Source organism: Danio rerio, chromosome 5 (genome assembly GCF_052040795.2).
Source record: "Danio rerio strain M-AB ecotype USA chromosome 5, GRCz13ab, whole genome shotgun sequence".
NCBI classification, from domain to species: domain Eukaryota; kingdom Metazoa; phylum Chordata; class Actinopteri; order Cypriniformes; family Danionidae; genus Danio; species Danio rerio.
In genome coordinates this window covers 61959095-61972688 of record NC_141025.1, presented here as the reverse complement: position 1 = coordinate 61972688, position 13594 = coordinate 61959095, and the positions used below count along the sequence as shown (strand labels likewise).

At 39.5% G+C, this 13594-nt stretch overlaps 2 protein-coding genes across 5 annotated transcripts in view; one reads left to right on the top strand and one right to left on the bottom strand.

Annotated features, from left to right (window-relative positions):
* The window catches only part of LOC147844409 (uncharacterized), a 681160-nt gene that overhangs the window by 233059 nt on the left and 434507 nt on the right, over positions 1 to 13594 (bottom strand). The gene's annotated exons all lie outside the window — the stretch shown is intronic.
* The window catches only part of hnrpkl (heterogeneous nuclear ribonucleoprotein K, like), a 37147-nt gene that overhangs the window by 10663 nt on the left and 12890 nt on the right, over positions 1 to 13594 (top strand). For both annotated transcript variants that reach the window (NM_212991.4, XM_087251605.1), the window contains exons 6-10: positions 4355 to 4427; positions 6264 to 6377; positions 6484 to 6612; positions 6704 to 7011; positions 7556 to 7609. In NM_212991.4, coding sequence (NP_998156.3) covers positions 4355 to 4427; positions 6264 to 6377; positions 6484 to 6612; positions 6704 to 7011; positions 7556 to 7609 — 678 coding nt within the window. The remainder of the gene's footprint in view (positions 1 to 4354; positions 4428 to 6263; positions 6378 to 6483; positions 6613 to 6703; positions 7012 to 7555; positions 7610 to 13594) is intronic.

Sequence of the window (13594 nt, the reverse complement as noted above, 5' to 3'; positions counted from 1 at the left end):
AGAATTATCTAGATGCTCACGACTTCCCAAAAAATATATCTAAATCCGTAAAACTTCTGTTGAAGTAGGATAAATTAGGGCCAGGGACACGTTGGAGGACCGCGCCCCCCATGATGCGGGTGCGTCACGCTTGCTTGACTATCTCCTCATCGGGGGTGTTGGTAAGGTGCAGTCATTATGGCGCTTTCAATGGGCTCCCAATGCGTGGATTTTACAAATCAAATCCACTTATAGTGCTGAAGTTCCCCCCGAAGGGGAACGTTCGAGGTTACTAAAGTAACCCTTCGTTCCCCGAGGAGGGGAACGGAAGCACTATACTCCGTCGCCATAATGACTGTCCCTTAGCTGTTGAAAGTCTCTTCAGCTTAAAAAGGATAGCGTCTGCTGGCGCCAGGTGAGCTTATATACTCAGTTGATTGCTTATGCCGCTCACCTGCGCAGGCTTGCGCTGCCAATTCATTCTTAATTGGCCCGTTCAATACTCTTTCAGACGAGTAGCTTCTGAACCGAACCTCCCAATGCGTGGATTTTACAAATCAAATCCACTTATAGTGCTGAAGTTCCCCTCCTCGGGGAACGAAGGGTTACTTTAGTAACCTCGAACGTTTTTCTTTGTTTTCATTTAGACCATGGGTCACCAATCCTGGTCCTGGAGGGCAGGTGTCCCTGCAGGGTTTAGCTCCATCATGCCTCAACACACCTGCCTGGATGTTTCAAGTATACCCAGTAAGACCTTGATTAGCTTGTTCAGGTGTGTTTGATTAGAGTTGGAGCTAAAATCTGGAGGACACCGGCCCTCCGGGAACAAGTTTGGTGACCACTGATTTAGACCTTTTTGAAAACAAACAAAAATACCCAATTAATCGAAGCAAATAATTTCTTTGGAGTGTGGTTTTGAAAAAAAAACTACCTTAACTGTTTGAATTTGTCAACAAGTAATAAATATATAGTTTTTTTTGTTTGTTTGTGGAAAATTAAGGTTGGTGAAAATGGCCACACCTGTGACAGCTCAACAGTAGAATTGAATGTCAATCTTTCCTCAACCACAAGCAAATAAATTTTAAAATCATTACACTTTATATTTTAGTAATGATCAAAATATTATCAAAAACTGCAATAATATATATATATTTATTAATGACACCCATTTGTTCGATTTCTTTTTAAGCCCCATGCACAGCTCCAGCGACATATGGTGACAAAGCGGTACAATCCCCTTTATTTTCATTTGAGAGCTGATGGCTTTCAGCAACAAGAGTGACCATGACCAAATGATAGTGAGAGAGTGTACATGTGTCAAGTGATTGGAGGCACATGATGAAGGTGCACAAATTATTATATAAAAGCTTTGCAAATTAGACTTTATAATTATTACTAATGGGAATAAAAACTTTATGCAGCCACCTATATCTCCTGCACCTGCTAATGGTTCAAGTTAGTAAACCCAGTCTGACAAGTGTTTCTGCTTTTGTTAAAGATATACAGTCACATAGATTAAGAGTGCATGTAATTGATGGTACACGTTATACACCTTTGTTCTGATTCTCCAACAGTATATTTGTTTTAGTGCCAAGATAACACATTCACTAATCAAAAAGGGAATCAATGCCATTCAGAATTATTACTGGAGAATAGAGGTTTAACAATAATTGTATCACAAGGTTTTTAGTTTAGTATGCATTAGGGCTGCATGATTAAATTGAAAAAAAGATCACAGTTTTTATTTAACCCGACACGTGATCTAAATTCAGCTTTTCTGTAATTCAGCCAATTATTTTTTTAAGGTCAAGAGAGAACCGTAAAGGCGGTCGCACAAGTCTTCCCATTGTTTTACACAACATGGACACCTCCAAATGGTGTTAAAAGTGTCTCATACTATATTTATAATATGTGATTCACCCAATTCACCAAAATGTAATTTTTGTCTTAATGTTATGATGTTTCCGTGGCTGCAAAATCACACTTGAGCTGAAGCACTGCGGTTTACTACCGAGAGGACGCACACATGCCCGTGAATGAAGTATCTACTTAAGTCAACAGAACCTGCATAGGCTGTCAATAACATGTAGTGAAGTTCTAAAAAACGTTCAGTTTTGTTGCAAACTGAACTCAAAGTGACTGTAGTCATTGAGCTTACTCTGCAGTGAAAGTGAAACCAAAAGCGCTCACCTCATTTAAATTTAAATGATCTTCATAAACGATCGAATTTTAGAGTTATGATTACGGACATACAACAACTTTAATCATAAGGTACACACAAAGCAGCAGTCTCTATCTGGAGCTCCTCCATGGGACTCTACACGTGAAAACACTCGCTCCATCGCCGGTCTCGTGGCTCTCAGCACCGCACACGCTCGTCACCAATACCAAGCCAACCAATAACAGCTTATGCTACTTGTCGTTGCAATGTATAGCTAAATTTTTTGAGAGGCACGCGTCGGCAGGGTTGTGCGACTGTGCGAAGGCTGCACCAATGCATACACGTGCACTTGTCACGGTAGTTTAAATCAGTCTTAACTACTCTAGCCTCTATAGTGTTGAATGTAATGCAAAAGGAAATCTGATAATGACAAATGTTTCATGATAAATGGCAAGCATATGTCTCAAACATAATTCAACTTCAGAATTATGAATAGTTGTATTCTGATGTCATCACTTTATTGGCATTGACAACCACAATAAATTTAAAGTTTATTCAATTTCACTATTTCAAGTCTATACAGAATGTAGCGTTTTAACTATCAGTAGACCTACATAAATAGGCCTAATGTTATTGTTTTACCATATGAGAAATGAATATTATAATCGGCAACTGATTAACCTTCGTTAGTCGTGAGAAAATCTTGATCTAAACATTTTTTAAAAATGTGACTTTCATTTTAGCCAGAGTCATGCAGCCCTAGTATGCATTAGAAACTGAGTGTTTTGTCATGGTTATTTGCATAGAAAATATTTATTAAAAAAAGAGCATGTGTAATGTTCTCACTGCCACTGCACTCAACAAGGAAGCCCAAATGACGTAATGTAACAAGTAATGCAACATACAGTCTATCTCTTTCACCCTTAAAGAAAAACACTACTCCAGAAACATGCTGGACATGCTTGTTGCAGTTTGGCTAGTAACATAAATGTGATAACCAAAACATAAGCACATTTTCACAGAGTTTTTGTGCACCTGAAAACATCAGCATTCAACATGTGGAAAACACCACATTTTTGGAAAAAAAAATGCTCTTCTACAGCACTTTGCAGAACTTGTTTTTTAATTGTCAGAATTGTTAAGAAGATACCCTAGAGTCAAGTGTAGCTCCATCATTATTTGACAGATAGATAGATAGATAGATAGATAGATAGATAGATAGATAGATAGATAGATAGATAGATAGATAGATAGATAGATAATTAAGGAAATTACACCCATATTCGTCAATCAGTAGTGGGAACACACAATAGCGACCTCAGCTGCCATCTATTTGTGATAAGCAGAGCTAAAGTTGCTGGCAATGTGTATGGGGCTTTACAGTTAGTCGCATTAATGCATGCAAATACATAGAGCAAAAATGCATAGTCATCATACTGCCCAGCCCTAATTTTGGATGATTTATAAAAATTTTTTTGATGATGATGATGATGCTAATGAATTGTGTAAACGAACATCTCTTTTTCACTCTGTCCTTGTTGCCCCCAAATCCCAAGCCCCCTTCCCTCACTATTCCCAACATCACTGTCCATGACTCTGAGCTTTGCGCTGTGGCGCAGCCTTCTGTCACTCATTACTGTTGTCTTTGATTTTTCCTCTGGTGCTGCATTTCCTTTCCCTTGTTTTATTTTCTGCTCTTAGCTTACATGCGTTCAGGCTCTTAATCTGCAACAATCTCTCATTCCTCCCTTCGCCTCGTTTGCATTTTCTGTTAGTTTTCTGTTTGATTTCTCTTGTTGTTGAGAGAATGTGATGGCACCATAGAATTCTTCTTCTTTCTTTTTTGTCCTTTTTCTTCCCCCAGATGTTCTGGTGGTGGGATAATAGTAAGAAGGCCAGTCTTGCTTTCTCTCATTCTCTCTCGGCTCATGTAGCCGTATAAGTGCCTGTTCAGTCTCAGCCCTTCCACTGTCGCCCATCTCTTCAAGGCCTATTAATTGAATGTGCGAGAACTGAATGCATGTCAGTTGCCCGTATCTCAGTCCAGTGTTGGAAGACTTAAAACATGTGTTCAGCAGTCTTTTTAAGTTACTTTCTTTTAGCTTAGAATTTCCAATTTCTTTATTGCTTTGTGGTTTACAGCAGTGTTTGTAATCTAAAGGTTTGTTTCCGTGTGTTTTGCTTTTGTCTTTTATTTTGCTTGTTGTGCTGCAGTATCCTGAGTGTGAGTGCAGATATAGACACCATTGGTGAAATTCTGCTGAAGATCATCCCGACTCTGGAGGAGGTAAGCAAATCAAATCACTTAAAGTTTCGCTTGAATCAGGTGCATGAGGTTTTATCCATACCTGCTACCTTTAAAGTCATTTATGCACAAGTCTACTGTCATTTAAGCATTACTATAAAATATAATATAAAGTAGACTTTTTTTTCCCCCCAGAAATAATGTAGTCTTTATTAGAACTTTTGTAGTTGTAGCTGTATCAAACTACTTAAAAAAAAAACTTTGTCTAAATCAAATGATCAAAATTAAATCATACATTTGTGAATGATACTTTTGTAAACGATTTCAACTTAAGGAAGGATTAAAACAAAATGGCGTTTTCAAAGGAAAAAGAAAAATTAAACAGAAAATATGAAACAAAGAAAAAGGCTATATTGCATGGTGTGATGCTCCACTAGTGATGTGCGATATTGAGAAGAAGAAAAAAAAAATAATATTTTCTGTTTTTTTGCTAATAAAGATGATTAGATGAAATTTTGCCTAATTTAGAAATGTTTCGGGTTAATTAAAACAATATATTGAAAGACTGGGTATTTGCAATTTGAAACTGAAGCAATCAAGTAAGAACAACAAAAATCACTGCTTTGTTTTAAAAAGTGAATGATGCAATACAAGCAACACACACAAAATATATGACTTTGTAATAATATCCTAATGCAAACTTCTTAAAAGGAACACACGAAAAAAATCTAAGCAAGTATTGTTCTGTAAAATATTCCATCATAAAGGATACAAAAAAACTGCAGTATTTAAGACAGATGACTTTGTTCTGTTGATAGTCATTTAAGACTGTAAATGACGAAAATAAATTTAGTTAATCTGTTCAGCAATAGCATTAGCATAGAAAATAAGCCTAGCTTGTTTTAAGCAATTAAAATGACCTAAATCTCTTAATAATGGCTCTGTACTATTATTTATAGAGCATAATGATGACAGATTTTTTTTAACAATCAAAATGCACTAAATTCTGTTTTGTTTAATTTGTATAATGGTTATGTCATTGGCTGGTGTTTTTTTTTTTTTAATTCTCAGAATTTAAATTGATTGACTTTAAAACACTACAAAATTACAATTTTCATTGAATTTTCATTTTAATGTATTTCTATCTCATATTGTCACAGCAGTTAAATCCTGCTGCAGAAAATATCTCCCAATGTTATGTAATGTTGAATAAAAGCACTACTCGTAAAATGTGTTGTATTTTTTTATAACCATACTAGTTTGTTTTTCGTTCTTTGCATCAAATTTATTTGCCTAAATCAGCTATTGTTCATTCTTAATAAGAGCTACTGTATTGAAGTCATTATGCCAAAAGCAGTATTTTTTTGTTTGAGCATCAAAAGACCAACCTTTCTTGCTATGACTAAAGTGGTCCTTTATCTTCATCTGGATAGCCTGCTATCAGAGGCTTTGTCGTTTTAGAAAGGCCCACTGTCTTGCCAGCTCGGTTAAAACTGTGAAATAGGGTTTGATAAAGGGGGAATGGCCACTGGGTGCTAGATTAACACCAATAATCATGAAGTGTCTGGAAATGTTCTCTCTCTTTATTTATTTATATTTTTAATTCTGTAATCCAATCTATATTTAATTCATGAAACATGCTTAAATTTTTCTCCCATTACAAAAATTTTAAATGAGACTATGGAGTGATCTTTAAATGTAAGATTTTTTTTATCTTTTTTGTTGAATGTCTGTTTATTTGTTTATGTATGCGCGTGCGTGCGTGTGTGTGCGCGTGCGTGTGTGTGTGCGTGCGTGCGTGTGTGTGTGCGTGTATATGCATTTAATCTCTTTGCACTTGTCCTTAAACATTCACTGTTAATTATTTGTTTCTCTAAGTATCAGCACTACAGCGGAACTGATTTTGACTGTGAGCTGCGTCTGCTGATTCATCAGAGTCTGGCTGGAGGCATTATTGGGGTCAAAGGTGCCAAAATCAAAGAACTGAGAGAGGTTTGTATTAAGCATACATGTCAAACTAATAGTTAGAAACCTATATTTAAATAAACCTCCTAATAAAATGTACATACTTAGTGAATTTTTTAAATTCATTTTTAAGAATACCCAGACTACAATCAAGCTTTTCCAGGAATGTTGCCCCCACTCTACTGACCGAGTGGTGTTAGTTGGGGGTAAACCTGAACGTGTGGTTGAGTGCATCAAGGTCATTCTGGAGCTGATTGCAGAGGTGAGAATGTGACTTTTTTTACTCTGTGTAGACCGTAACAACGCCTGCAGTATCTTTAGACTTTGTAAATAAAAATTTTCCTTTTTTTTAGGCTCCCATTAAGGGTCGAGCCCAGCCTTATGATCCAAACTTTTATGATGAGACCTATGACTATGGTGGATTCACCATGATGTATGAGGAGAGAGGACGGCGACCTATGGGTGGGTTCCCAATGAGAGGCAGAGGAGGATTTGATCGAATGCCTCCTGGTCGTGGCAGTCGGTCGGTCCCCCCTTCCAGACGTGATTATGATGATATGAGCCCACGCCGTGGACCACCTCCACCACCACCCGGGAGAGGAGGACGTGGTGGCAGTAGGGCCCGAAATTTGCCTCTGCCCCCACCACCGCCGCCTAGAGGGTAAGAGGATGTAGCTTGCTGTGTATTCCTGCAAACCTTTAGGATTCAGTTTTTGTAAAAAGGGAATACAAATAATAGATAAGATAACAATACAATTGTTGTTTTACTTCATGATGTTTGAAATTCAAGTAGGGATTTTCTTCACTGCAATGTTTTTCACTCAAAGTTTTCATTACAATTTCAATGGCAGTTTTAAATGATTTACATTAATTTTTTCGGAATGCTGAAACAAGGTAATCAGTGGCATTTTTAAAGTTTTGTGGACTGTTAGAGGTAATTAAATTTGCATTACATTAGGTATAAAGCTTGAGGAGTGTTATGTATATAATGCAAAGGTGGCAAAGTAACACCTTGGGTCTGTGTTTTTCTTTTACAATTTATATGGTTACTACATAAATTCAGATGAATGGTCATTATTCAGATTTATTTCTCTTAAGACGCGCCAGGTTTTTGTCATCTAACCACTGCTGTGTGGGACTATATAGTATATGTAGCATAATGAAATAGAAAAGGGATTGCTGATTGTGCCACTTTTTATTTACAGAGGTGATCGGTTTTCCCACCAGAGTTACCACAGCAATATGGACGACAGACCAAAGTAAGTTACCACAAAATCAACTAGATATTAAAGTTTGAGGACAAACTTTATGGTGGCTTGAAAAGCCGAATCTGAAAGTTTGAAGTGGTTGAATTAGCATGTTACTAGCATGATTCTAGCATGAATTAGCATGCTACTAGGATAATTCTAGCATGAATTAGCATGTTAGTAGCATGATTCTTACATGAATTAGCATGTTGTTAGCATGATTCTAGCATGAATTAGCATGTTACTAGAATGATTCTAGCATGAATTAGCATGTTGTTGGCATAAATCTAGCATAAATTAGCATGTTACTAGCATGATTCTAGCATGAATTAGCATGTTGTTAGCATGATTCTAGCATGAATTAGCATTTTACTAGGCGGTTGCTAGGGTGTTTTAAGTGGTTGCTAGGTGGTTGCTAAGGTGGTGCAAGGCAGTTGCTAAGGTGGTCTGACTAGTTGCTAGGTGGTTGCTAGGGTGTTGCTAGACGGTTGCTAGGGTGTTTTGAGTGGTTGCTAGGTGGTTGCTAAGGTGGTGCTAGGCAGTTGCTAAGGTGTTCTGACTAGTTGCTAAGTGGTTACTAAGGTGTTGCTAGGTGGTTGCTAAGGTGTCCTAAGTGGTTGCTAGGTGGTTGCTAGGGTATTCTGAGTGGTTGCTAAGGCGTTGCTAGGTGGTTGCTAGGGTGTCCTGAGTGGTTGCTAGGTGGTTGCTAAGGTGTTGCTAGGTGGTTGCTAGGGTGTCCTGAGTGGTTGCTAGGTGGTTGCTAAGGTGTTGCTAGGCGGTTGCTAGGGTGTTCTGAGTGGTTGCTAGGTGGTTGCTAAGGTGTTGCTAGGTGGTTGCTAAGGTGTCCTGAGTGGTTGCTAGGTGGTTGCTAAGGTGTTGCTAGGTGGTTGCTAAGGTGTTGCTAGGCGGTTGCTAGGGTGTCCTAAGTGGTTGCTAAGGTGTTGCTAGGCGGTTGCTAGGGTGTCCTAAGTGGTTGCTAGGTAGTTGCTAAGGTGTTGCTAGGCGGTTGCTAGGGTGTTCTGAGTGGTTGCTAGGTGGTTGCTAAGGTGTTGCTAGGTGGTTGCTAAGGTGTCCTAAGTGGTTGCTAGATGGTTGCTAGGGTGTTCTGAGTGGTTACTAAGGCGTTGCTAGGTGGTTGCTAGGGTGTCTTGAGTGGTTGCTAGGTGGTTGCTAAGGTGTTGCTAGGTGGTTGCTAGGGTGTCCTGAGTGGTTGCTAGGTGGTTGCTAAGGCGTTGCTAGGCAGTTGCTAGGGTGTTCTGAGTGGTTGCTAGGTGGTTGCTAAGGTGTTGCTAGGCGGTTGCTAAGGTGTCCCAAGTGGTTGCTAGGTGGTTGCTAAGGTGTTGCTAGGTGGTTGCTAAGGTATTCTGAGTGGTTGCTAAGGCGTTGCTAGGCGGTTGCTAGGGTGTCCTGAGTGGTCGCTAGGCCCTTACTAAGGCATTACTAGGCCGTTGCTAGGTGGTTGCTAGGTGGTTGCTAGGGTAATTTGGGTGGTTGCTAGGCAGTTGCTAGGGTACCCTGGTTGGTTACTAGGCAAGCCTCACATACATGATTGATAAAACATTTATACTTAGTAAGCATTTCTAGCAAGTTACAGTACTGGGCTAGTCAATATTAGCATGTAGCTAGTCACTGCTAGCATGTGTAGCATATAGGAAGTTCCGTTTGCTAGCATGAGTCAAACGAGCCAATCTCCAAGTCTCTACGATGTTCTGATGCTGAGATATAGCTGTTGATGAATGGTTGCTAGGGTACTCTGTTTTGTTGCTATGGGCGAGGTTACAGAGTGAACTTGAATGTGGTTGGTTGTCTTAGTCGAATGAACCAACCCCCATGTCTCTATGACACTGCTATGCAAAGATATGCATCTTGGCCTATTTTAGTGGAAGTCTATGGAATCAATTTGGGGGCGTGGCTTGTGAGCTTCATTATCATATTGAGATGCTCATTGGTTGTCTGAGTCAGATGAGCCATCCCCCAAGTCAATAGGACACTGCTATGCAAAGATATGCATGTAGGCCAGTTATTAACATGAGTCTAGTTTGAATTAGCATGTTACTAGCATGATTCTAGTACAAATTAGCATGTCATTAGCATGTTTCCAGTATGAGTTAGCATGTCATTAGCATGATTAGCATATGAGTAGCATGTTGCTAGCATGATTGGCATGTCATTAGCATGTTAGAATTATAAGCATTTGATAGCACAGCTAATTACATTCTATAGGACAGTTGCTAGGGTGCAGTATGTGGTAGTTAGGGGTGTGGCTAGAAAGTTAAAAGGCCATCAGTGATTGGCTGCTGGCTAGACTGAGTTAAATGAGCTCAGCCATTAGTCTCTATGACAGTCTGATGCAGAGTTATGAGCTCACAAAGTTTGATCCCATGTTAAGTCAATGAGAGTCTTTTGTAATGGAAGTCTACGGGACAGTTGCTAGGGTGCAGTATGTGGTAGTTAGGGGTGTGGCTAGAAAGTTAAAAGCTCATCAGTTATTGGCAGTTTGGTAGACTAAGTTAAATGAGCTCAGCCATTAGTCTGTATGACAGTCTGATGCAGAGTTATGAGCTCACAAAGTTTGATCCCATGTTAAGTCAATGAGAGTCTTTTGAATGGAAGTCTACGTGACAGTTGCTAGGGTGCCATAAGTGGTTGCTAGGGAGTGGCTAGTAAGTCTAAAGGTCATCAGTGATTGGCTGCTGACTAGACTGAGTTGAATGGGGCCTGACTCTAGTCTGTAGGACAGTCTGATGCAGAGTTATGAGCTCACAAAGGTTGACTCAATGTTAAGTCAATGGCAGTCTTTTACAATGGAAGTCTATGGGACAGTTGCTAGGGTGCCAAAAGTGGTTGCTAGGGAGTGGCTAGTAAGTTTAAAGGTAATCAGTTATTGCCTGCTGGCTAGACTGAGTTAAATGAGCCCAGTTAGAAGTCTGTAGGACAGTCTGATGCAGAGTTATGAGGTCACAAAGTTTGACCCAATGTTAAGTCAATGGGAATTTTGGGAATTTTCCGGGTCGTTTTTCGGAAAACCGAAAGTCGGATCAGTCGGAAAAGATATAGCAACCCGAGTCAGACCAGTTTGAAGGTTTGACGAAAGTTTGAGGTATGAAGCTTGAAAGGGTTAGGAGGAGATAGACTTTAAAATTAGTCTCAGAAGAAAGAAGAAGAAGCAGAATAATAACTAGACAGTAAAGTTCGTCGAGACAAACTTTGAGGCTGGCTTGACAAAGCCTGTTGGTAATAGTTTATTTAGTTTAAAAACAGTTTGAAAAAGTATAAGTAGCATGTTATTAGCATGATTCTAGCATGAATTAGCATGATTCTAGCATGGATTAGCATGTTATTAGCATGAGTGTAGTACAAATTAGCATGTTATTAGCATGATTCTAGTATGAATTAGCATGTTATTAGCATGATTCTAGCATGAATAAGCATGTTACTAGCATGATTCTAGAATAAATTAGCATGTCACTAGCATGATTCTAGTATGAATAAGCATGCTACTAGCATGATTCTAGCATGAATTAGCATGTTACTAGTATGATTATAGCATGAATTAGCATGTTACTGGCATGATTCTAGCATGCATTAGCATGTTACTAGCATGATTCTAGTATGAATTAGCCCGTTACTAGCATGATTCTAGTATGAATTAGCATGATTCTAGCGTGAATTAGCATGTTATTAGCATTATTGTAGTATGAATTAGCATGTTACTAGCATGATTCTAGCATAAATTAGCATGCTATTAGCATGATTATAGTATGAATTAGCATGTTACTAGCATGATTCTAGCATGCATTAGCATGTTACTAGCATGATTCTAGTATGAATTAGCATGTTACTAGCATGATTCTAGTATAAATTAGCATGTTACTATAATGATTCTAGCATGAATTAGCACGTTACTAGCATGATTCTAGCATGAATTAGCATGTTACTAGCATGATTCTAGCATGAATTAGCATGTTATTAGCAAGATTCTATTATAAATTAGCATGTTATGAGCATGATTGTAGTATGAATTAGCATGTTACTAGCATGATTCTAGTATGAATTAGCATGTCACATAGCATGCTTAGGTGGTTGCTAGGGTATTCTGAGTGGTTGCTAAGTCGTTGCTAGGCAATTGCTAGGGTGTCCTGAGTGGTTGCTAGGTGGTTGCTAAGGTGTTGCTAGGCGGTTGCTAGGGTGTTCTGAGTGGTTGCTAGGTGGTTGCTAAGGTGTTGCTAGGTGGTTGCTAAGGTGTCCTAAGTGGTTGCTAGGTAGTTGCTAGGGTATTCTGAGTGGTTGCTAAGGCGTTGCTAGGCGGTTGCTAGGGTGTCCTAAGTGGTTGCTAGGTGGTTGCTAAGGCATCGCTAGGTGGTTGCTAGGGTGTCCTGAGTGGTTGCTAGGTGGTTGCTAAGGCGTTGCTAGGCAGTTGCTAGGGTGTTCTGAGCGGTTGCTAGGGGGTTGCTAAGGTGTTGCTAGGCGGTTGCTAAGGTGTCCCAAGTGGTTGCTAGGTGGTTGCTAGGGTATTCTAATTGGTTGCTAAGGCGTTGCTAGGCGGTTGCTAGGGTGTCCTAAGTGGTCGCTAGGCCCTTACTAAGGCATTACTAGGCCGTTGCTAGGCGGTTGCTAGGCAGTTGCTAGTGTAATTTGGGTGGTTGCTAGGCAGTTGCTAGGGTACCCTGGGTGGTTACTAGGCAAGCCTCACATACATGCTTGATAAAACATTTATACTAAGTAAGCATGTCTAGCAAGTTACAGTACTTGGCTAGTCAATATTAGCATGTAGCTAATCACTGCTAGCATGTGTAGCATATAGGAAGTTCCGTTTGCTAGCATGAGTCAAACGAGCCAATCTCCAAGTCTCTATGATGTTCGGATGCTGAGATATAGCTGTTGATGAATGGTTGCTAGGGTACTTTGTTTTGTTGCAATGGGCGAGGTTACAGAGTGCACTTGAATGTGGTTGGCTGTCTAAGTCAAATGAACCAACCCCCATGTCTCTATGACACTGCTATGCAAAGATATGCATCTTGGCCTATTTTAATGGAAGTCTATGGAATCAATTTGGGGGCGTGGCTTGTGAGCTTCATTATCATATTGAGATGCTCATTGGTTGTCTGAGTCAGATGAGCCATCCCCCAAGTCAATAGGACAATGCTAAGCAAAGATATGCATGTAGGCCAGTTATTAACATCAGTCTAGTATGAATTAGCATGTTACTAGCATTATTCTAGTACAAATTAGCATGTCATTAGCATGTTTCCAGTATGAGTTAGCATGTCATTAGCATGATTAGCATATGAGTAGCATGTTGCTAGCATGATTGGCATGTCATTAGCATGTTAGAATTATAAGCATTTAATAGCACAGCTAATTACTGCCTGTAGAACAGTTGCTAGGGTGCAGTATGTGGTAGTTAGGGGTGTGGCTAGAAAGTTAAAAGGCCATCAGTGATTGGCTGCTGGCTAGACTGAGTTAAATGAGCTCAGCCATTAGTCTCTATGACAGTCTGATGCAGAGTTATGAGCTCACAAAGTTTGATCCCATGTAAAGTCAATGAGAGTCTTTTGTAATGGAAGTCTACGGGACAGTTGCTAGGGTGCAGTATGTGGTAGTTAGGGGTGTGGCTACAAAGTTAAAAGCTCATCAGTTATTGGCAGATTGGTAGTCGGAGTTAAATGAGCTCAGCCATTAGTCTGTAGGACAGTCTGTTTCAGAGTTATGAGCACACAAAGTTTGATCCCATGTAAAGTCAATGAGAGTCTTTGTAATGGAAGTCTATGGGACAGTTGCTAGGGTGCAGTATGTGGTAGTTAGGGGAGTGGCTAGAAAGTTAAAAGCTCATCAGTTATTGGCAGTTTGGTATTCGGAGTTAATTGAGCTCAGCCATTATTCTGTAGGACAGTCTGATTCAGAGTTATGAGCTCACAAAGTTTGATCCCATGTTAAGTCAATGAGAGTCTATTGAATGGAAGTCTATGGGACAGTTACTAGGGTCCAAAAGTGGTT